The 25,875-nt window shown below is 35.8% G+C and overlaps 1 protein-coding gene across 4 annotated transcripts in view; it reads right to left on the reverse strand.

Annotated features, from left to right (window-relative positions):
• The window catches only part of KPNA5 (karyopherin subunit alpha 5), a 44,813-nt gene that overhangs the window by 11,828 nt on the left and 7,110 nt on the right, over window positions 1-25,875 (reverse strand). For 3 of the 4 annotated variants that reach the window (XM_066373390.1, XM_066373392.1, XM_066373391.1), the window contains exons 3-10: window positions 23,912-24,013; window positions 23,677-23,776; window positions 17,912-18,006; window positions 15,327-15,458; window positions 13,571-13,659; window positions 8,990-9,089; window positions 3,897-4,060; window positions 1,669-1,747 (exon numbers count right to left, since the gene is read on the reverse strand). In XM_066373390.1, the coding sequence (XP_066229487.1) occupies window positions 1,669-1,747; window positions 3,897-4,060; window positions 8,990-9,089; window positions 13,571-13,659; window positions 15,327-15,458; window positions 17,912-18,006; window positions 23,677-23,776; window positions 23,912-24,013 (861 nt within the window). Of the gene's footprint in view, window positions 1-1,668; window positions 1,748-3,892; window positions 4,061-8,989; window positions 9,090-13,570; window positions 13,660-15,326; window positions 15,459-17,911; window positions 18,007-23,676; window positions 23,777-23,911; window positions 24,014-25,875 lie in introns of those variants that run through there. The other variant, XM_066373393.1, reaches the window with a different exon arrangement.

Consider the following 25,875-nt stretch of genomic DNA (forward strand, 5'->3'; position numbering starts at 1 on the left):
GTGAAGTGCCCTGTTCTCAATGTACTAAGCAGGACACTCAATGCTGTGTCCTTCACATTTACAAATGCACTCAGAGTTCAACTGGTCAGGACTCATTCTCTCATTTTGCCAAACAAATTGATACACACACACACACACACACACACACACACACACACACTTTGAAAGTATCTAATTCCACAAATGTTAAGAAACCTTAATATGTACAAAATAAATTATTAGTTTCATAAAAATTTTTACTGTTCCACTTTTTTTTTTTGGAATGTATATTATTTGTTCCTTTACATTTCTTGTTCCATGGCAAGATTAAGTTCTGCTTTTCAAAATACCCACAATGATTTATATTAAATGTACTTGGTGAAGAATGTATGAAGCAGAGTACCAAAATTCTGTTGAAAACAGTATATGTTTAGAAGGGCATTTTCATTGAAAGAGCTATTTTAAATTAATATCTATCAATTACTATTTTATATTAATATCTATAAATTAACTGTTTAATAATTAAGGTATCTAAATAGAACATTTAAAGATGAAAAATGAAACAAAAGCCTGACCAGGTGGTGGCGCAGTGGATAGAGTGTCGGACTAGGATGTGAAGGAACCAGGTTCGAGACCCCGAGGTCGCCAGCTTGAGCGCGGGCTTATCTGGTTTGAGCAAGGCTCACCAGCTTGAGCCCAAGGTTGCTGGCTCGAGCAAGGGGTCACTCAGTCTGCTGTAGCCCCCCTGGTCAAGGCACATATGAGAAAGCAATCAATGAACAACTAAGGAGCTGCAACAAGGAATTGATGTTTCTCATCTCTCTTCCTTCCCGTCTATCTGTCCCTCTCTCTCTCTCTGCCACACACACAAAAAAATGAAACAAAATATATAGATTAGAATAAAAAGTTTATAATGTTGGCAAACAAGAGAATCTACTGTGTTAACAGAGTTAAGTTTCTTGAAAGACTACCCCAGATCTGACATCAATCTTGATATCACACCTATTTGGATATCTCACACACACAGTTAGTTTCCAATTTGCAAAGTGTTTTCTTGCTATTTTTCCTTTCATTCTCATAATCTAGCTCATGAATCTACTATAAAAGGACTTTCCATTTCTAATCCCACTTCCAATAATCCCACCATTTATAATCAATCATCCTCTCACTAACAGTTTCTTTTCCTGTCAAGTTTAATGCGTCTTAAACATATCTCATACATGTGTGGCAAATCTTCTAATCTGCTTGAGTTCTTTTTTACTTTTAAGATCTAGCTTTAGTTCCAACTCCTTTATGGAATCTGCAACAATTTCTTAGCAGAGTAATTTCTTTTTTAAACTTTTATAGCATTTACTGATAATCAACTCTCAGTAAACATATACTAAGATAATTTACTTTGTTTTAATTTATATTTTCTCTCCAATTGAATTGTAAATCCCTCAAGAGCCAAACTCCTATCTTGTACAGGTACTTCCTCACATTGATATAAGTCTAAGATAGTGCTTTCACATAGATATATCTGAGTATGATCACTTATTACCAAGAATATGCTTATTGTCACATTATAGATGTCTATTAATTATGTTAACTAATGCTAAATTCTTGATTAACATGTAATCCAGTTGTATAAACATGATAAACTTCTTAAAATCCTTTATGTCAACTGAACACATTAAAGTCTGAACTCACCTGTGTTTGAATATCATCACCAGTCACAATATTACCAACTGCTCTTAATGCAGGTGATACAACTTTATAATCATTGTGCCTAAAATAATAAAAATATGAATTTATATACTATATAAGAATTTAAAATGTATAGAAAATTCGCAAAAATATAAAAGTAATACAAAAAATCTCACATATAATTATCCTATTATCACCCCCATAATAAAGAATCTAATTCAAAATGTGTTGCACCCAGTTGTCATGCCTTTCCATTCTCTTTCAATTCAAAACAGTTACTTGATGGTCCTTGATTTTATAATCATGACATTTTTGATAATCACAAGCCCATTATTTGGTTTTGTCCCATGTTTCCTCATGATTTGAGACCCAAGTGATATACTCTGGCTGGGATAACACAAATGCTATCGTCTTTTCATTACTAGTATTGGATAGCATATGGTATCTGTTGTGTCCATTATAGTGGCACTGAACTCTTGGCCACTTAAGATAGTGTCTGTCAGATTTCTCTACTTTGTCATTACTATTTTTCCCTTTATTATTCATACTTCATGAGGAAATAAATACTTTAGATTATGTAAAATCCTATCCCTTAAGCCACTTTCACCAATAGTGTTAGCATCTCTTGATGTTTAGTGTCTGAATTATTAATGTTGTTTCCAATGATAATTTTTCTAATATTATCATTCCAAATACATGCCTTTTCTATCTATTATTTATCTACTTATTTTAGTGTGGACTCATGGGTTCCTATTTTACTCCTATTTTGTAAATTGTATTACTATAATTTATTTTTCTTTAATGTTTTATTTTACTGATTTTAGACAAAGAAGGGAGCAAGGGAGAGAGACAGGAACATTGATCTGTTCTTGTATATGCCAGGACAAGGGGTCGAACCAAAAACCTCTGTGCTTCGGGATGATGCTCTAACCAACTGAGCTATCCATCCAGGGCAACAATTTATTTCAATGCTCAAATTATCCCAGGTTTAAACAGTAAGAGTTCCATCAGGTGGGCTTCTGAGTTGTTTTAACATTTATCCATTCTCTGAGAACTCAGTACATCTTATTTTTTATCAGTCTCAGCCCTGAAGTCAACCATTTCTCCAAGAATCCTGGTTCCTATTGAAGAGCAGTGTTTAAAAACCCACACCTGAGCATTTCGTGTGCTCAGCTTCTTAGTATAAATGTGTCACTGCTCCCACGCCCTTGAAGAGGACATAAATACACGCACACATACACACAGACACATTTACATATATATTTGTTTGCAGATTTATCTTTAATGTTTAAAGCTATGAGTTCACATTGATACCTCCCAATTCTAATTTAATATCAAGATTGTTCTGGCTTTCTTCTTTTCTATTTCTAAATGCATTCTCTGAGAATAAAAAACTGGCTTCTATTATCCAACTCTCCCCATCGATGACCCTGGCTGTGATCCAGCTAGGCTGCCTGCCACCGTGTGCTGGCTCCCACCTGCTCCGGCCTGTTTGTCTCTCCGCGCTAGCTTTTTGTTTGTCATCGCCCTCTGCACCTGCCGCCCAGCCTCCTCAGATGCTGTCCTATGCTGGGCCACAACCCCTTATCAGACCTCTCTCTTCCTTGTGCCATCTAACTTGTTCTGTATACTTAATGTTTCTTTTATTAAAGAAAGGAAGAAAGGAAGATAATATATTTTTTAAAAAGAAAGGGATGAAGAAATTAAACTTTTTTAAACAGTTTTCTTAAAAGTTTTTAACTTCTTTGTATCAAAATTCTGTTCTTTTTAAAGAACGTAGCAATAATAGCTCAGAACAGAGAAATATATTATCTTCAATACAAGTGAAATATTAAATAATTTTCACTATGTGATCTTTTACACAAATTATTGTAATGAACAATTAACTGGTTCTGTGAGGGCAGGAACTATGTCCTATATACTTCATTAACAGTCATTTGCACAACACTGTAGCAGGTAACAGGCATATCATACATACTTGTTAAGTCCCTCTTATTCATGAAGAGATTAAAACTAATGAAATTCACCAACAAAATGCTTATTCCCAACTAGAGGATGTAAGATACAAGTTTAAGGGTCAACTTTTCAGTATTATAGCTATCCTGCAAAGTAAGGTTAAAGGTTAATAGCTCTTCAACCCTTCCTGTAGTGACTCTCGAGATGTTTATGAAGCTATTTCTCTACCTGCTAAACTCACAATCATATAATTATTAATTATAAATTATAGTTACATCAAAAGTTCCACCAATCTTCGACAGACTCCAGAATCGATGACTGCTTGAATTTCATCATTTGGTCCATCAGAAAGATAAGAAAGGGCCCAACACACATCTGCTAATACATCTGAGTCACTACTAAACAACAATCGTGATAGGACATTTAAGCAAGGTGAAACCTGTAAGGGAAGAAAAAAGCAATATTTAAAATTTTTCTCTACCTAAAACCAAGTTTCTTTAGAAAAATATAGAAGTTTGCTTTAAAAAAATTTAATGCTACAAAAAAATACTAGAGAAATTAAATTCCACTGTTTTAAAATTATGATCAGATATAAACATAACACTGATTATGACCCCTATTAGTCTTACACGAGTGAAGTATGTGGTAACTTCAAGTATTTTTAAATAATGAAGCATGTGGCCCTGGCCGGTTGGCTCAGCGGTAGAGCGTTGGCCTGGCGTGCGGGGGACCCGGGTTCGATTCCAGGCCAGGGCACATAGGAGAAGCGCCCATTTGCTTCTCCACGCCCCCCCCCCTTCCTCTCTGTTTCTCTCTTCCCCTCCCGCAGCCAAGGCTCCATTGGAGCAAAGATGGCCCAGGCGCTGGGGATGGCTCCTTGGCCTCTGCCCCAGGTGCTAGAGTGGCTCTGGTCTCGGCGGAGCGACGCCCCGGAGGGGCAGAGCATCGCCCCCTGGTGGGCAGAGCTTTGCCCCTGGTGGGCGTGTCGGGTGGATCCCGGTTGGGCGCATGCGGAAGTCTGTCTGACTGTCTCTCCCCGTTTCCAGCTTCAGAAAAATACAAAAAAAAAAAAATAATGAAGCATGTATTTGGGATCCCCTGTCTATGTCTAAATCATACACATACACCCCAAAAATGGCAGCCCAATGAGAAATACAAATGTTTCTGTTGTTTAATATAATGATCATGGAATATGATCCAACTTAAATAAATCCCACTTATATGTACATTATTGGAAGTAATTCTAATAATCAGTTGAGTAAAGATGTAAAAAATACAAAAAGAAATATGAAGGGTTTTTAAATGGTAGTCACTAATAAAACTATACCTCTTAAGGTACTGAAACCCTAAATCTTCAATTAAAAGAACACACACATACAACAATAGAAAATTTTTTTAATTAGTGATTTTAGGGAGAGAAGAAAGGAAAGAAAGAGAAAGACATCAATTTGTTGCACCACTTATTTATGCACTTATTGGTTGATTCTTGTATGTGCCCTCACCAGGGATCGAACCTGCAACATTGGCATATCAAGATGATATGCTCTAACCAACTGAGCTACCCAGCCAGGGCAAGACAATAGCAATTTTTTTGTCTTTCTAGAATAAATACTACAACTATGACCAATTCGTTGTGAGGCAAGTAAGTCACTTCTTCTGAGACTCACATTTTTAAATCTATGAAACAAAGAGGCTGAATTAGGTAAATTTTATGATCCTTCCTCTAAAATTAGATCTACATTCAAACTAGCTGTGTGACCATGGGCAAATAACCTAGAATCTCTAAACCTCAATGTTTTCATTTATAAATCAGGATAACACGGTACTGTTAAATTAGTACGAAAGGATGTCGCATCGCATTTTACAACAGTGCCTGGCATACATATAAGCACTGAGATGTTGGCTCTTTTTACTACCATACTCAGTACTACTGACTCTATATTCCTTAACATTCTTTTAAAAAACCAGCAACCTAACCTATCCCTTAGTCTCTCTTCTTAGATAAGGGTTGTATGTTAAATGCCACAAGTAAAAAGTGATGACACCTTTTTACATTCTAATATTTTAAGGTTCTCTTCATCCCTATTTTAAATATTGCCAGTACATACACTGTAACCTTCCGAAAATACTTATCTTTCCTGCTGGGCCCTTGCTGTAAGGAGGCCCAGGAACATAATAGAATCTGCACAACTGGATCCTACCCCAACAATCATGCTTTCACCCTTGCTGACCAACACCTCTTCCTTGAACAGAGAAACATGAGAATTAGTTCTTTAAAAGCAAATATAAATGTTTAAATTAAAAAAATTAGTGTACCTGATAAGTATCTTTTAACTTATTTAAAAAGCAATAAAGTGTTTCAGATTTCTATTTTTAGAAAGCAAAATAAAAATATTTCTGCCCTGCTGTCTTCTCACAAAAAAGAAAAATATAGAAATACAGGGAATAGTTGGGTAGATACAACGTAATGTTGTAGGCCAGTGGTTCTCCAAGTGGGATCCATGGACCCTGAGGGATTCTTGAAACCTCTGGAGGTCTTTTGTGCCAAAACTATTTTCATAATTATACTAACACATACCTTGGTATTTCTCATTTTGTTGACACTGCACGAAAAGGACAAAAGCAATGGTGGATAATATTATCAGCACCTTAGCACAAAATCAGTGCAGTGGTACAAAATACAGCACAGATCTTTGTATTTTCCACCTCCTTACACACAGTAAAAAAGGGAGGGGAAGCCAGCCTCATTTAAAAATTACCTTGAAGAATCAGTAAAGATTCCTAATTTTATTAAATCTCAATACTTGAATACATCTTTTGAATATATTTAGATAAAATGAGAAATTTGCAGTTAGAGCACTTCTGTATACCAAAGTGTGGTGGTCTACAGGAAAAGCACTCCTTTGAGTTACAAACTGATATAGTCATTCTTTCTCCAAAGGGACACCATTTTTTACTTGAAAGACAGTTAACTTTATTCAGTATTAGGTCTTTCGCAGACTTTTTAAAAAATAAAGTAAGCTTATCATTTTAAGGAAAAAACTGACAGTATTTGTTGTCAATGATACATTTTGAGATTTCAAACAAATTTTAGGATTTTGGAAATCTTGTTACCACTATTAAGTCTGAGAGCTTCCAAATAAGCTACCATCTCATGGTGGTAAATGTTGACATTCGGAAGTGCTATATAATCCTGTGAATCACGTATTCTAAATGACCAAAATCATGCATGAGAAAAAGATTTAAAGTGCAAGAGAGACCAATGTATTTTAATGTAACACAGTACAAAAAGTTCAATATGATTTCAGATTCTTTAATACAACTAACCTTTAAATAAGATACCAGCTCAAGCTGGCACCCTCACGGTTTCAAACCTGGGTCCTCAGCATCCCAGGCCAACATTCTATCCACTGCATCACCACCTGGTCAGGCTGGATCCCCACTATTTTTAAGAGTAAAAAAGGGGCCTTAGATAAAAAAATTTGTTCTATGTGGAAGAAACAGCTAGAGCAAAAGCAAGAGCATGCTTAGAGAGTCTGAGAAACTATAAACAGGCCAGTTGGCTGGAGTGAAATGAGAAGGAGAACAGTAGAATATGAGTAAGAGAGATAATAGAAGGGCAAGATTTTAAAAATTCTTGTAGGGTATTTAACAATTTTCTTTTACTGTGAATAAAATACAGGGAGCCCTGGCAAGGTTCTGAACAGAGACCTGGTATGAACCAACATTTTAATAGATCATCCTGGCCACTAACTTGAGTATGAAATTGATGGGTGGGCAAAGAGAAAAGCAAGACTTGTTAGGAGGCTACAGTAATAACCAAGGCAATAGACAGAAAGTAGCACGGACCAGGTGGTATCAAGGGAGGTGATATATTTCCTTTCTCAATATACAATATTATTTTGAAAAATTCCAAACCCACATAAAATTTACAAAAGAAGTACAATAAATATTCATATGCTACTTATTTAGATTCACCAGTTACCATTTTGCTACATTTGCTATCTCCCCACCTTCATATACACGTAAAATATATTTTTTAAGAATTTCCAGCCCTGGACAGCTTGCTCAGTGGATAGTGTCAGCCCAGTGTGTGAACGTCCCAGGTTCGATTCCCAGTCAAAGCACATAGGAGAAGCAAGCCTCTGCTTCTCCCCTCTTCCCCCTCCCCCTTCTCTCCCTCTTCCCTTCCTGCAGCCAGAGGCTCGACTGGTTCCAGCATCACCCCAGGTACTGAGGATAGCTCATTGGTCCAAGGTCAACCTCAGGCACTAAAAATAACTTGGTTGATTCGCACATTGGCCCCAAACGAGAGTTTCCAGGTGGATCCCTGTCAGGGCACATGCAGGAGTCTGTCTCACTATCTCCTCTCCTCTCACCTAAAATAATAATAATAATAAAAAATTTGTTGCCCCTTTTATTTTTAGCATACTTTACAATGTCTTAAACCAGCTCCTTAGTCATATTATGTATTTGTCAATAAACAAAGAACAGAATAGGCATGGAAGGTTATAGAAGAATTTTATAACTATGAGTAAACCCATAACATGCTACAGAGTGTGGTAAAAGACCAAAAGACAATGAGATTTTCAAGTCATGTTGGCAATTCAGATAAAATATGCTTAAATCATGAATTCTTAAACCTGCAATGGTGAAAGTATAACGGGAAGGCATACTACCTCATGTACCATCCTTTTTGATTTAAGAATTCATTATTTTTGCTTCCAGAAACTACATCACTAGATTTTTACTAGATTTTAAGCTTCTCTTAGTACAGTAGTCACTGTTTCCCTTTAATTCACAAAGATATTAAATTCAAAAAGGGTGAAATGGTATTCCCCAAATTTATCCACATTCTACCTTTCTAAGAACATCTTACTGGTAAGACAAACAACTAGATTGGGAATTTAAAAGTAACCTATTCTTTTAGCAGCAGAATATGAATAGATGGGGGAAAGGTATTCTAACAGACAAAAGGCACAATGTGAAAGCACAAGCCACTCTGGACTAGTTAATTTTCCCATTTTATAATAATGCACCAGATGAATTACCTTAGTCTTTTGTGGGGCTTCAGTTTCCTAAATGACTAGAACCAGAGTAGAAGATTTCTAAAGTCAACTCTAAGATAAATAAACAACTAGTGATGGTGGTTGCCTCTGAGGAGAGGCAATCAAAGGTATGGTTAGGGTAGAAAGGAAAACTTTCACTATATAGATCTTGATTTTGTATATGTGCAAATATTTTCCAATCAATAAGAAAAATAATTACTAAAATAAGAATAAAGTCCCTTCAATCTCTAAAAATCTATTACGAGGAAACTTAAATTTTTATGTAGACAGATTCCTTAATTTGAGTATTTTATTCTTACCTTACTAAAGTTTGGAGGAGGGTTTTTGCCTCTACATAAATTTGACAGGGCCCATACAGCATTTCTGGTTGTTGTAAGTCTGTTTGAATTTGTTAATAACCTGCCAAGAAAAAAAAAAGGAATTGTCATTCTACTTTCATTTTACCTCTTCAGCTATTTTCTATCATAACATAAAAGTTCTCAATATATTTTATAAGGTCTTCAAAATGAACTGGTAAAATAGAAAAGGGAGTCTTTAAAATTCATATTTTCATAAACAAAAATAAACATAGCACAGCTGTATATGTTTAAAATTTTGAATCTAAGATCTGAGTGGATTTTCACAAGACATAAAACATGTTCAAAATAAATAGTATCATGGAAAATTGACTTATCTCTATAAACATACTTTAAACAAAGTATTAGATTACTTTTTAACCATGAAACTAATACATTATACAAATTCAGTAAACAAAGAATGTAGGGGTAAACTGAATGGAGATCAACTGTTGAGGGTTTTCTTTTTAAATAAATTGTCTACCTTAATATTTTCTATCTCAAACCTGCTAGAAGTATAGAGAACCTAAGTTTAAAAAAAATCACTATTCTGCAGTGATATCAGCAAAAACAATGGAGAAGGAAACTCTTGGGTCCAACCCTCCCCAGAGACAAAAAAAAACAACACCTAAGTCCTGTCAGAATCAACTATTTCTGAACTCTCAAAGATAGTTAAAAGTTTACAGTAACCAAGAAAACTTTTAACCAGGAGAGTTGAAATATAGCAGGAGAGCTTTCTAGCAGTATAACTTAATCTTGCCCAATCCCCTCCCCAGTCTGACAACAGTACTAGACACAAAAGTTGGAGTTCCCACTGAGAGTTCCTGGTTCCAAAAGGAACTAAGAAGACTTTGTTTTCAAGGAATTGTGTTCATCTGTTTTGACCTGTCTGGTGCTCCCTGAAGAACTAAGGCAAGAGTCTTGCCTTTGTTTTGACTAATTGGGAACTCTCTCATTAAGAGCAATAGCTATAAAAAAATGGAGAGGCCCTGGCCGGTTGGCTCAGCGGTAGAGCGTCGGCCTGGCATGTGGGGGACCCGGGTTCGATTCCCGGCCAGGGCACATAGGAGAAGCGCCCATTTGCTTCTCCACCACCCCCCCTCCTTCCTCTCTGTCTCTCTCTTCCCCTCCTGCAGCCAAGGCTCCATTGGAGCAAAGATGGCCCGGGCGCTGGGGATGGCTCCTTGGCCTCTGCCCCAGGCGCTAGAGTGGCTCTGGTCATGGCAGAGCGACGCCCCGGAGGGGCAGAGCGTTGCCCCTAGTGGGCGTGCCGGGTGGATCCCGGTCGGGCGCATGCGGGAGTCTGTCTGACTGTCTCCCCGTTTCCAGCTTCAGAAAAATACAAAAAAAAAATGGAGAAAGTAAGAATCCCAGAACAATAATGCTAAAGAAATTCATCACTAGATCTGCTTTGGGTTGAAATGAAAAGACAATAAACAATAACTCAAAACCATAAGAAGAAAATAAAGAACACTTCTAAAAATAACTACGCAGTAAATATAAAAGGCACAAATACTGTATTTCTGGTTTGTAATTCTTCTTTATTTCTATATGAATTGAAGGCAAATACATAAAGAAATAATTATAAATCTAAATGGGAACATAATGTATAATCATGTAATTTGTGAATAACAATTTAATGGAAGTTAGACAGAAATGTACAGGAATTTTGTATAATATTGAGATTAAATTGGTATTAATTCAAACAAGGTTGTTATAAATTTAAAATGTTAATTATACTTCCTAGATTAACCTGCAAGAAAATAACCAAAAAATACACAGAAAACAGAAAGGGAAGGAAATCAGTATAGTATATTTTAAAAAATCAATTAAACCAAAACAAGATAATAAATTGAGAAAAATAAAGATATAAAATATATAGACAGAAATCCTTCCTCATCAGTAAATACATTGAATGTAAATAAACTCTCAAAAGCCAATGCCAGATGCATTAAGAAAACAAAAATAAACAAACAATCCATAAGCCATCTATAATACACTCTATAAGACACTAACTGTAGATTCAAAGACACAAACAGGTTGAAAGTTAAAGAACAGAAAAGAAAAGGATTTCCCAGGAAAATAGTAACCCCAAATCAGGGTAGCTATGTTAATATCAAATAGACTTTAAGTCAAAAATTGTTGTAAGAAACAAAGAACATTATATATTGATAAAAAGTGACCCCATCATGAAGATATAACAAATAAACTATAAGGTCTTACAACACAGCAAAATACAAAATACAAAAATTGACAGAAAGGGAGTTGTACAGCTATAGTTAGAAACTTCAATACACCATTTTCAATAATGGATAGAACACTTAGCTAGAATATCAATAAGAAAAATAGAGGACTTCAATAACTCTATAAACCAACTAAATACAACAGATACCTATACAATCCACCCTCAATAACAGCAGAATATACTATATTCTTCTCAAGTGCACATAGAACATTCTCAAAGATATACCATATGTTATAGAAAAAGCAAATCCGATACATTTTGAAAGATTGAAATCATACAAAGTATATTCTATAACCACAAACAAAAAAACTAAAAATTACTAACTGAAGGACAACTGGAAAATTTACAAATATATGGAAATTAAGTAACATACTCTTAACCAATGGGACAAAAAAAAGTAAAAGATTATAAAATACTTTGAAATAAATTCAAATGAAATCAACATACAGGATGCAGTGAAAGCAATTCTCAGAAGGTAATTTACAGCTGGAAACATCTAGATTAAAAAGATCTCAAATCAAAACCTAATAATCATCTTAAGAAACTAAAAAAATTAGAGCAAGAAAATGAAGCATGCTTGTATATTAAAAAGATTTCTCAGCCCTGGGCAGTTTGCTTAGTGGTAGAGCATTGGCTTGGAGTATGGATGCCCCAGGTTCGATTCCCAGTCAGGACACACAGGAGAGGCGACCATCTGTTTCATCACCTCTCCCCCTCTCCCATCTCTCTCTCTCTCTTCCCAGGTATGGAGGATGGCTACATGGAGCCTCCACCTCAGGCACTAAAAATAGCTCAATTGCGAACATGGCCCCAGATGGGCAGAGCATCGCCAAGACAGGGTTACCAAGTGGATCCCAGTTGGGGCTCATGAGGGAGTCTTTCTCTCTATCTCTCCTTGTCTCACTTGGAAAAGAAGGGAGAAAAAAAGATTTCTTATGTTCATGGATGAAAGATTTAATATTGTTAAGATAGCAATACTGCCCAAAGTAATGTATAGTTCAACGCAGTCCTTAATGAAAATGCCAGATGCCTTTTTATAGAAATGGAAAAGTCGAACCTCAGATTCATATGGAACTGTGAGGAGCCCTGAATAGCTAAAATAATCTTGAAAACAAACAAACAAAAGAATGTGCAGTACTCACACCTGCTTTTTTCTCTGAACATTTCAAAATCAAATATAAAAACATGAAATCATAAATACACTATCTGTTCATGTATTAAAGATTCCTTGCTTCAGCAACATTAACATTTTTATTGTATTAAAAACTGTAATAGCCTGACCAGGTGGTGGCGCAGTGGATAGAGCATCGGACTGGAATGCAGAGGACCCAGGTTTGAGACCCCGAGGTCGCCAGCTTGAGCACGGGCTCATCTGGTTTGAGCAAAGCTCACCAGCTTGGACCCAAGGTTGCTGGCTTGAGTGAGGGGTTACTAAGTCTGTTGTAGCCCCACGGTCAAAGCACATATGAGAAAGCAATCAATGAACAACTAAGGTGTCACAACAAAAAACTGATGATTGATGCTTCTCATCTCTCTCCATTCCTGGAGAGCAGAGCAAATATGTCCCTATCTATCCCTCTCTCTGACTCTCTGTCTCTGTAAAAAAACCAAAAAACCAAAAAAAAAAAAAAACCTGTAATATACCATTCTGGCCAGTTGGTTCAGCTGTAGAGCATCGGTAGAGCATCGGCCCAGCATGCGGAAGTCCTGTGTTCGATTCCCGGTCAGGGCACATAGGAGAAGCACCCATCTGCTTCTCCAGCCTTCCCCTCTCCTTCCTCTCTGTTTCTCTCTTCCCCTCCCACAGCCAAGGGTCCAGTGGGGCAAAGTTGGCCCGGGAACTGAGGATGGCTTCATGGCCTCCACTTCAGGTGCTAGAATGGCTCCAATTGCAGTGGAGCAACACCCCAGAGGGGCCGAGCATCGCCCCCTGGTGGGCATGCCGGGTGGATCCCCATCGGGACTCGTGGGAGTCTGACTGTCTCCACACTTCTAACTTTGGAAAAATACAAAAAAAACCCTGTAATATACCCCTTTTTTGTAAATTACTTTAACACAATAAACATAAAGTAAGCAATGGTCACTGTGAAGTATGGCTTAAGAGAACAATAAAGGACAGATATGGTACAATTGAAAATGTTTTCTAATATTTTCAAGCCATTGCAGGCATGGCTAAACATAAGCCAAATTTATTAAAAACTCACTTAAGAATTTAATTATGCACACAGAAATAATAGTGTAGAATACAGTTTTCTTTTCCAAATGTATTATTTTAATTGTGATACATTTAAAGTACTTACTCTAAAAGAGGTGGAAGTATTTCACAATTCAAAACAAAATCTCTGCATTCTGCATTGTCACCAGCAATATTACCAAGTGCCCAAACAGCCTTAGAAAAATAAGAAAAAAAAATGGTTACCACAACATCTTAAATAAGATGCTCCGTCTTAAGATGAGATCTTAGTACAGAATGAACAAAATTTTCAAGATGTTAAAAAAAATGCTAATAGGACATTAAGAAAGAAAACTTTAAAAGTGCTATTTAATAATATTTTTAATAAAACTGAAGGATAGTACATTTTCAAAAATTTCCTTACATACTACTTAAATGTTTATTCTGTTCAATAAAGAAAAATACTGTATTTTGAAGGAAAGACAAAATATATTTATTTAGTGAATTTTCCAATTACCTATACTAGAGGTTTGCTCCTATGCCAAGGAATCCACTCACTGGGAAGGGACTGATTTGTAAAAGAAGGGAAAGAAAGACAAAGCATAGAGAAGTTAGGTAAAGCTAATATGAGACGTGGCTTGGATCGATCCTTGAAAGTAAATTTAGAATTAGTCCAGGTTCATTCTATTTTTTTAAAATGCATGGCAGTAAAAGATCAAATTATTCACCTATTAAATTTCAATTAGATGAGAAATTATTCAAATGCAAATTATCATTTTATTATATTCTTATTTCAAATTCTTCATATTAAGTACAAAAGTAAACTAACTTTTTAATGGGGAGAATTTTATTTTAATGTTTAAAGTATAAGTTAATATTCTTAACATCTACTCTAGACCTAAGTTTATTTTCTATATTTTTAAGAGAATTTTTTTAAGGTAATGACATTTTTCCCTCTGTAAAGTCTAATATTCTGTTGGTGCAGATATCAGTTAATATTTGGAGGTCAACTTTGAAATATGCAGTAAGAACTTAAAAATTTTTTCTTTGAGAGGGTAAAATCATTTTTCCCTAATGAAATAATCAAGAGGCACATGAACACTAATAATGATGTTATCATAATATTATTAATAACACTAATAAACTAGAAAACCTCTAGTGTAAAACAATTGAGGAACAGAAAAATTATGATCATTCTTGAATGGATAATGAGTAATCAGTAAGATTTTCTTGGAATATAATTAATGCCATAAAAAAGGGCTCCCAATATTAATGCTTATATATTAGTGTATATATACATCACTTTAATAGGAAAATATAAATATATATATAATTTTTAATGTATATATAAAACAGAGCAATTTTCATTAAAATGATTCAAAACAAAATACCAGAACATTTGATTTTTGGGAAGATAGTACAAATTATATGTTTAAATTTTCCCTCTGACAACTCTGAGAATTCATTCATAAAATTTATTTTAAAATGGTTCTATATAAAATTATATAATATTTTTAAAAGTTAAAAAAATATTCTACATATATGCAAAGAACAAGGAGTCAGAACAGACCCTGTTTAAAATCTGGTTCAGCCATTCACTCAGACTTTGGGTCAATTACTAACATTTCTGGGTCTCAGTGTGCTCTGATAAATGGCTACAGTACTTCCTTAGAGCTGAGATCTCACTTATAAACAACCCAGGATGATGCCTGAGAAAGTTCATTCTTCCTTCCTTCTAATTTGAAACAATAGAAATTACTATATTTTAACAAATGCAATACACAGGCAATTTGGTTAAAATAAATTTCAAATCCTAATGACAAATGATACTTTCATGAGAAAATTAAAATCTAGTAAATATAACAGTTCAAACAGAAACTTACCTGCTCTTGAACGTCTTCATGCTCTGAATTAAGAAGTTTGATAAAAATTGGAACAGCCCCAGTTTCAATCACTACCTTGGTATGCAGAAAAGTCCCAGATGCTATATTAGTTAATGCCCATGCAGCCTCAAACTAAAGAAAAATAGAAGTAGAATAAATGAAAGCACCAAAGAAATGTCAGAAAAAAGAAAGAAGGGAAGAAGGGAGGGACTACAGACTCAGCTAGACAAGTCTGAGATAAAGACTGCCTTGTATTTAATAAGATTCAATGTAAAATCAGATTTCATAGATAAAAGTCCGTTATTTTTTTTTTTATTTTTTTTTTTCATTTTTCTGAAGCTGGAAACAGGGAGAGACAGTCAGACAGACTCCCGCATGCGCCCGACGGGGATCCACCCGGCACACCCACCAATGGGGCAACGCTCTGCCCACCAGGGGGCGATGCTCTGCCCATCCTGGGTGTCGCCATGTTGCGACCAGAGCCACTCTAGCGCCTGAGGCAGAGGCCACAGAGCCATCCCCAGCGCCCGGGCCATCTTTGCTCCAATGGAGCCTTGGCTGCGGGAGGGGAAGAGAGAGACAGAGAGGAAAGCGCGGCAGAGGGGTGGAGAAGCAAATGGGCGCTTCTCCTGTGTGCCCTGGCCGGGAATCCAACCCGGGTCCTCCGCACGCTAGGCCGACGCTCTACCGCTGAGCCAACCGGCCAGGGCCCGTTATTTTTTTTAAAAAGAACTCTTTACTTGAAAAATAAGAACTGAGAAGAATATAATAAAAATTTTCAAAATCAGGAACAATAAATGAACACATTTGAATTCATAATTCACAAAACTCCTAACGTCTACTATTAGAAAACCAGGTGTTCTAAAGCAAGCAGTTTAAAATTAATGATATACCACTTAATAGAGTAACAGTATATTTATGGAACTTAGAATCACAAAAGGTAGTTTTGGTTCCCTATGGGCCCTCTAGTCCAGTGGTTCTCAACCTTTCTAATGCCGTGACTCCTCAATACAGTTCCTCATGTTGCGGTGACCCCAAACCAAAAAATAATTTTGGTGGCTACTTCATAACTGTAAGTTTGCTACAGTTATGATCTGGAATGTAAATACCTGATATGCATTATGTATTTTCCAATGGCTTTAGGCGACCCCGCTAGGGTCGCGACCCACAGGTTGAGAACCACTGCTCTAGTCCCAAGCTCCTCATTTAAGAAATAAGAAAATTAGAAGTCCAGGTAATTAGGTGATTTATTTAAGGTCAGAGTCCACTATTTGCAGAGCCAAAAGGACATGTACTGTAGTCTTTAAGGAGCAGAGTCTCTGGGAAATTAGTTGTATCAATTCAATCAGAATTTGGATATACTTACATGTGATGGATTTTTAACAGAAGCAACTGAGAAAATTAAACCTGTCTTCCAAACAATAAACTAAAATGACCTGCAAATCTACAGGCAAACTAAGGAGTAGTACAGCTTTAAAAATATTTGGCATAGACAACTTTTCACATTAAGGTGGCTAGCATTATGGTTAATAAAACAAAAATCCATCTAAAAGCATTACTAAAAGGTATGAGAAGTACAGCTACTATTTTGTGGGAGATTAAGAAAAAATTTTAAGGGAGGAATTTATATTTTTTAAAAATAGAGAACACAGTCCTAACCAATTATAGAAATAACTGGTTAACAAAATCAACTAAATGACAATTAAAAGGTTATTCCATTAAAAATCTCCTAGGTATAGCTGAGGAAAGGCATTAGTGAAAAGTGGTGAATTCACAAGTATAAAATACATAACATAAAAACTGTCACAAGCAAGTGGTGAACAGCGAACTGGAGAGCATGGCTGTGATGTCTGAAACAGGAAGGAAAAGAAGAGCAGAGCGTCTGTCCAGGTCCACTAGATCTTCACTATGTGACAGCAATGCCATCTCTTCTGATTTGTCAAAGCAGCCAAAAATCTAGATTTTAATTTAAAATTTTCCAACTTTTTAAAGTCCAATATCTAATTCACATCTTTTAAAACATGTGCAGGCCGAACAAAAGTTATTTGTGGGCTAAAATGGCCTGTAGATAATATGGCACAGCAGATAGCTGTCCCAAGACCACACTGTAGAACTTCATTAGGTTTTAGTTATGATTGATAGATGCTCAAGTCCCTAATTTTGTTCTTGAATACTCCATGCTCTATGCACATGCTATTCTCACAACCTGAAATTAACTTTCCTCTTTTCAGCCTGCCAAACTCTTATTTATCCTTAAGATTAGCTATGTAACTACCTTTGTGAAGTCTTCCTTGAGTCCTCCTAAACAGATGTTATTACTAAAGACTGACACCTAAAAAATTTTTTACCATTAAAAATGACTTTATAAACTTTTCCCAAAATTAATAACAGTTCCTAGAAGAAACTAGCACTGCAGCCATGACCGTGGCAAGACAAGTGACACTACCTTTCCTTGAATTGCCACGTATTCACTGAAGCTTACAATATATTCAATATTGCAGAAGTTGCTTTCAGTAAAAACTTTAATCATGTCATTTCTGGAAAGCAATTAAAAAAAAAACAAGGAAGAAAACTACAGAACTCACTTGCAAAGTACAATTTTCATTTCTTTCAAGAAATTTCACAAATCTCTGTACAACTCCTGGTTTCTGTATAACTTGATCAATTGGTGGATTAGGTTCTAAAAATTTAAGAACAATTAAGTCATTACATAGACACAAAAAGACAATGAACTGGTATCTCTGCCAATTAACAGGCACACAAAACAACTCTTTCTTAAGTTTCATTGACCAAGTTTAAAACTCTTAGCCAGATGTAGCTGAAGAAAACAGATGTTCTTATAATTGCAATGTTTACTGCAAAGCAAATTCTTTTTCAATAACCATACTGACAAAATTTCAAAATACTTACATGTACAAATATTTAAATTTCGTAAGTTGAAGGCTATTTAATAGGTCACTTTCACAAGAGAACTATTTCAATTAAAAAACAACTGAAGAGTAATGTTCCCACTAATTGTTTAAAACTATACCCCAATTTCCAGGGATGCCTCCTTCACTATCAGCCATGAATTGCCTAATGTCTCTCATTTTATCAGGGTATTATTTATTATTTACAGAAATGCTTCTGGACTATCTATAATTCTTGATAAATTTTCGTGAAATGCAGAAAGCTTTTACAAATCATAAAATCTCTAAGAAATTTTAAGACAAAGACATTCATTAAAATAAAGATATTTCAACTACTGCAGTCTAAGTATCCAGAACTTTCTGCCTTGGCTTCAGCAAAAAGTATACTCCTAGGGTTCTCCAGGAACTTCTCTGTTGACACTCCTTTGGGTTAGTTTTCTCCCTCCCTGTTGTTCTCTTTATAGAAAATTTATCTCTTTTGCTAATTCACTTGTTACTTATGATTATCATTTGTGATAATTCACAAATCTAACACCCATAACTGAATTCTGCTCTCTTAGATTGTAGACCACATTTTTAAGTGTCTACTGGCCACATTTTTAGTAACAGGTTCCTTAAAACCTGTGGCATAAGCAAAACCAAACTCATAGTATCACCATGTTTATCCCTTCCCCCTGCCTTGTACCCACTACTGAACTTTGTCTAGTACTTAGTAATCTCATAGGAGAAAAACCTCATTTCCCACTTTTTAATTAAAAAATTTTTTTTTAATTTATTGATTTGTTTTTAGAGAAGGAGGGAGAGAGAAACATCGATTTGGTTGTTCTACTTATTTGCATTGTTTTGACTCTTCTTTTTCTTCTTAATTCTTCTGTTTGTGTTACTGATCACAAATAACATATATATATATATATATATGTTAATATATTGTATTTATTCAGTAGAATGGATAAATGAAGAATAACCATAGAAGATCTGTATAAATCCTGTCTTTCATTATATATAAAAACCTTATTAAGTTTTAAATCAGTTTAAACCTTAGCAATCATGTTCTCAATTGTTAAGAAAAGTTTATTTAGAAATGGACTTTCTTCCTTTTTCAACAAATCTGCTGTTCTAATTTGCTCAAAAATTAGATTATGTCTACAATGTTACTAAAGCTGTACACATAAAGTTTTCTCTAGGTCTTCTAAATGAAAAGTTTAAATTCTTCAAAATGTAAATTAATTATTATTAATGCCTTTACCCTAATCTTTTAAAAAAAATTTAAAAAATTATGTTTGTAGTTACCACCTTCACCTCATCAATTTTTTTCTTGTTTCAAAAAAAAAATTCTAAATCTACTCTCCTATTGTTTTTAAAGGGACAAAATTTTTGTCTTAGACTTTTTTATATGAGGGGAGAGAAAGGAGAGGTTGAGAGAAGAAACAGGGTTTTCTTGCCCTGGCCAGATAGCTCAGCTGGTTAGAGCATCGTCCCGAAGCACAGAAGTTGCCAGTTTGATCCCCAGTCAGGGCAGATATAGGAACAGAGATCCATGTTCTTGTCTCTCTCTTTCTCTCTCTCTCTCTCTCCCTCTCTCTCTCTCCTTCACTCTCTCACTAAAATCAATAAATAAACATGAAAAAAAAATTTTTAAAAGAAAGGAAACAAGGTTTTCTGGTTATAGGGTGTGAAAAGTGGGTTGTATATAAATAAATATATAGATAGAATATATACAGATATAGATATAATACAGACAGATATAGATTTAAAAACATAAATATGGTCTTTTCCTGGAAAACTGCTTTATCATCATTTTCATCTAAAAGAAAGCAATTAAAGTACACTTGGATCATCAGCTAAACTAACAAGTATCCTGAAGTATTATTAACTCTTACATTGGTATTATATTAATTAATAGAATAACAGCCTACATTATCTTACACAGGCAAACAATTGTTATAAAGAAGACTTTAATTATGGCAATATAAACATAAGTATAATAGGAGTTACTTACTCTAGCACTTAAAACTAAAGAGTCTTCCAAGACAAAAAAACTTTGGAGAAATTTCTACAAAACTGAGATTTAAGAAAGAACAAGTTTTGATTGCACCTACAACAATGGTCCCCAACCATTTTTGGGCCATGGACCGGTTTAATGTCAGAAAATATTTTCACAGACTGGCCTTTAGAGTGGGACGGATAAATGTATCACGTGACCGAGACAAGCGTCAAGAGTGAGTCTTGGATGTAACAGAGGAAATCTGATCATTTTTTAAAAATAAAACATCGTTCAGACTTAAATATAAATAAAATGGAAATAATGTAAGTTATTTATTCTTTCTCTGCGGACCGGTACCGGTCCGCGGCCCGGGGATTGGGGACCACTGATCTACAAGAGTGGGCATGATAGGGAAGTAAACAGGAGATTCTAGCAAAATGTCACTATCACAACTTTAATCAAAGGAGTTCTAGTTCTAACTCCTTTACTATGTTTCCTACACTGTTGGATCAAGGACAGCTATGGTAAGTCTAATATTTGTCTAAGCCTTAAAGATCTGGCAGGAAGTCAGAGCAATCAGTAAAAGAAAGCATCTCTAATTCCTGCTGTGTGCCCAATTTGGGAAAGCATAATCCCACTACAAAGAAACAGGAAAAAAAATCATCGACTCTTTGAAAAAGATACTACAATTTAAAAGAAACAGAATACCATGAGGAATTAGGGCAAGTAAGGATAAAATCTTAAGACTAAAGAATTGAATAGGGAAGTTGCGTTATAAAAATATTGGTTGCATACGCTAACATTCGTAAACAGAACTAAATCTAAATGAATCCTACTAATTGGTTATAATATAATACATATATGGAAAAGAAATCTTAAAAGAGAATAGTGTAAAAAACCTCTTAAATATTAGCCTGATTCAAAAAATAACCCTAATTTCAAAAAAACCTGTGGCATATGCTGAGAAAGAGGAAGAAATTCTTGATTATATAAGGATTCCCTAATATTTCTAAGCTACATTAACTTGGAAGAAATGGATAACAAAAGTTAAATGCATTTATAAACAATAACTACAGTAAGCAAAGGCAAAAGCCTTGCTGACCTAAACACAGGACTTCTTTCACTCCTCATGTGTTACTAAATTCTCTCTCTTAGTAAAATAAGGCACCTAGCCAAAATTCTAATTACCAATTCTATAAATTACATATATGAAACACAAGATGGACGATGAGTTATGTACTCAATATAAAATTAAACCAGTAACAGGCAAATTACAAAAGTCAATAATTAAAGAAAAATATTCAACTTCAGTACTCAAAATATGTCACAATGAGCTACTATTAATAAGCATGTTTTTCTTTTTTATAGAGTTATGTTGTTAAGAATATAGTAAAATACTTGTACAAACTGAAGATAGAAGTAAATACACTTTATTCCCTTTAACCCACGATTTCACTTTATAAATTTATTCTAAGGAAATTTTAGGTTGTATAGGATTTATGGAGCTTCATGAAAATCAAAAATTGAAAAAAATTAAATGTCTGATTAATTGATAAATAATATTTTATTCATACTGTAATGTTATGCTGCCATTTAAGAAAAATTGTGTCTGAAAAATATTTCTACAGGAATTTAAAAATATTTTTTTGGCCCTGGCCGGTTCGCTCAGTGGCAATGCTGGCCCAGCGTGTGGATATCTCAGGTTTGATTCCTGGTCAGGGCACACAGGAGAAGCAACATCTGCTTCTTCCATGCCCCCTCCCTCTTCTCTCTTCCTTTCTCTTTCTCTCTCTCTCTCTTTCTCACCTCCTACTGAGCCATGGCTCAACTGCTTCAAGTGCATGGGCCCTGGGCACTGAGGATAGCTCCATGGAGGCTCTGCCTCAGGCCCTAAATATAGCTTGGTTGCAAGCTTGGCCCCAGATGGACAGAGCATAAGCCCCAGAAAGGTGTTACTGGGTGGATCCTGGTCAGGGTGCATGCAGTAGTCTCTATCTCCCCTCCACTCACTTGGAAAAAAAAGAAAAGAAAAATTAAAAATATATTTCTATAACTCTCTTTCTTAGCAACAGAAATAATGATTTCCTTTTGTGTGTGTGTATGTGTGTGTGTATGTGTGTGTGTTTTTCCAAAATGAGAAGCAGGGTGGAGGGGGCAGATAGACAGACTCTCTCATGCGCCTGACTGGGATCCATCTGGCATGCCCACCAGGGGACGATTCTCAGCCCCTCTGGGGCATTGCTCTGCTGCAGTCAGAGCCATTCTAGTGCCTGAGGTGGAGGCCATGGAGCCATCTTCAGCTCCAGGCCAACTTTGCTTCCATAGAGCTTTGTCTGTGGGAGGAGAAGAGAGAAATAGAGAAAAAGGAGAGGGGGGAAGGTGTAGAAGCAGATGGGTGCTTCTCCTGTGTGCCCGGGCCGGGAATCAAACCCGTGACTTCCACATGTAGGGATGACGCTCTACCGCTGAGCCAACCAACCAGGGCCAGAAGTAATGATTTCTATATTTGCTTCTTTAAGTTTATATTTGCAAATATTCTATAAAATTAACACATATTACTTTAATAATATAATGTTTAATAATTGATGCTATTTAAATATATAAATATATATTCTTGTTTTTGTTTTTTTGTATATTTCTGAAGTTGGAAACGGGGAGGCAGTCAGACAGACTCCCGCATGCGCCTGACTGGAATCTACCCGGCATGCCCACCAGGGGACGATGCTCTGCCCATCTGGGGCACTGCTCTGTTGCAACCAGAGCCATTCTAGCACCTGAGACAGAGGCCATGGAGCCATCCTCAGCGCCCGGGCCAACTTTGCTCCAATGGAGCCTTGGCTGCGGGAGGGGAAGAGAGAGACAGAGAGGAAGGAGGAGGAGGTGGAGAGGCAGATGGGCGCCTCTCCTGTGTGCCCTGGCCAGGAATTGAGCCCGAGACTCCTGCACGCCAGGCCGATGCTCTACCACTGAGCAAACCAGCCAGGGCCAAAAATATATTTTATTTTCCTTTTTAGCAATCATCAAGATTTAATTTTTTAAATTTAATTTGGAAATTAAATTTAATTGGTTGACAATGCTCCACAGGAGCACATAGCTTTCAGGCGTACATTTCCAAAGCATGTGAATTATTCGTTGCATTGTGTGCCCATCACCCAAAGTCAAACCATTTTTCATCACCATATATTTAGCCCCCTTTACTCTCCTCCTCTGTAACCATTTCACTTTCATCTATGTCTATGAGTCTGTTTTATATCTCACCTATGCGTGAAATCATCTAGTTCTTAGCATTTTCTGATTTACTTATTTCATTTAGCATAATATTCTTCATCCATAAGGTCCATCCACAACCCTCATAGCAAAAAAAAAAAATGTATTTCAACATAAAAAATACATCATAAATAAAACACTATTGCAGAATGTCACAATATCAAATAAGCATACTGAAAATAATTCTTGCCTTTAGAAAGCAGCTTTCTAAATTTCTGTGTTGCAGTTAGTTGTTGATCAGCATCATTAGAAAAAATCATCTGAACCATATCTGCAGTAATAACATCTTCCTAAAATACAGAAAATATTAATTATTTAAATACTTTATATTGATAATATTTGCTTTATCTACTAATTCTGAAATACTGCTAAAGTATTATTTGGAATAGATTTTGGCAAATAGATTATTTGAAATAGATTTCTACCTCTGGAATGGGTACAGTGGAACTGATGTCCGGATCCTGGATAGGACTTTCTAGCATAGATTCATCATTTCTGGGCAAAGAGACATTTCTGCGTTTGAATAGCTGCAATAAAAGAGAAATCACTCTAAACATTGAGTTTTCCACAGAATAATGAATTCCCATGGAATGATATTTTTCACATACCTGAAAGCAAGCTAAAATTTTTATCATTTAAAATTCTAAATATTTTAGTATTTCCCAATCACTATACCATGAAGACCTAAATTATCTATAAGAAGTTACTTTCTGAGCTAGGTTAGCTCTTGTCCTGTAGACTTCTTCGGGTCATTCTTAATCTCAGGTGTTTTACCAAAAGCCAGTCCCATTAGTAGAATTCACATTTACAGCATTTGAAAATGCCCATACTTAAGAGATGCCTAAGAATTTTTTCAAGAAAATCTGATTTAAAAAGTAAATCTGTTACATGGGAGAGATAATGTAGTATATTAACAGAGTTAGTATATCAGATTAACAAGGAATAGAGAACTCCTCTCAGGAAAGATGGCCCTATGCTTATTAATTCGGGAATGAATAAAAATAAAGAAAAAGAAGAGAAGAGATATGGTCACTAAGGGAGATTTAAAGGTACATTTCATGGGTCAGCTCATCACAAAAGAACCCCAGAAATAACACAGGCAGTGTTTTATCCTTCTCTGTCAGATGGCAAGTTGAGACACGGCAAGTTGATTCAGTTTGTTCAACATCACATACAGAATGAAGGTTGAGCTGAAAGTAAAACCCAGTTATTCAGGCTCCAAAATCTTTGCTCTTTTTACTCCAGCACACTAACTTCATGCTGTGCCATCCTGATTATGGTGCTGTCCTCTTGCTCTCCTTTTCTTCTACTCTCCTCTCCTCTTTATCCCTTCTCTTCCTGCCCCTTCTTCCTCATTCTAGTCTCTATTTCTCATTCTTTGCCTTCTTTTTATTCTCCTCTCCCCTCTCCTGTCATTTATATTATTCTGCTTAAAATTTATAACTAGACTGACATTGGCTAGCTGAGAGAAGACCTCCTTGATCAAACTGTCCCTGCTTTAGTGGTCTGAATCAGCAGGGATGTGAATTTCAAAGAGGTATATTGTAGAAGAAGGATTCTACTTATACATTATAAACCAGGATGTGTAGGATATCTGGGTTGGATTGGAACTTGAGTCATTCTGGTTTTTCCACTGAGCAGGTGATCTCCCTCAGTCCTAATATTCAAGCCTATGAGGAGCAGAAAGGTCTGACAGCCAAGGCAGCAAAGAACACCTTCCATGGGAAAAGAGCAAGAGAGAAGAACGGGTTTTTGTAAACTGACGGCTCTTGCAAACAGTCCCAATGTTGTTTTCTGTCTGCTCCTGCCCATTTCTGGGAGAATCAGAGCAAAACAAGACCAACTAGGAACAAATGTGTATGAAGTATAACAAACTGTGTATGTACACGTGTGAGACACAGATGATACATGAAGGACTTTATTGCTGGTGATCTGCCATTATAGTCTTGGAAGAATTGCTGGGAAGGGGAGAATGAACAGAAGTCACTTTAAGCACAATATTTCTATTTTTCTTTTCTAAACACGAAATAATAAACCTTTCATTTCCTTTGCCTATTTTGTTAATGCCTCTTCATAATAAAGCACTTGTTGAGATTTGTATTGGAAACTATTTTTGGAAATAACCAGAGCACGCAATCACTTGAGTAACATACCGAACATTTAGTCCCCATCTCTCCAGAGCTCTAGAATTGTCCCTTTTGGTATTTGCAACTCATCTACCCATGTGTGCATCCGGTCCCCAAAGACCAATGGAAAGCCAAAAAGAAAAAAAAAATTTTTGGAAGTTTTAGGCTTTTGAACATTAAAACCACTGGCTCTGGGGTCAGGACAATTCTGGATTCTGAGTCCAAGATCTGCCTTTAGTACTCTGTGACCTTGAGGAAAAACC

The sequence above is a fragment of the Saccopteryx leptura genome, chromosome 3, assembly GCF_036850995.1.
Source record: "Saccopteryx leptura isolate mSacLep1 chromosome 3, mSacLep1_pri_phased_curated, whole genome shotgun sequence".
NCBI classification, from domain to species: domain Eukaryota; kingdom Metazoa; phylum Chordata; class Mammalia; order Chiroptera; family Emballonuridae; genus Saccopteryx; species Saccopteryx leptura.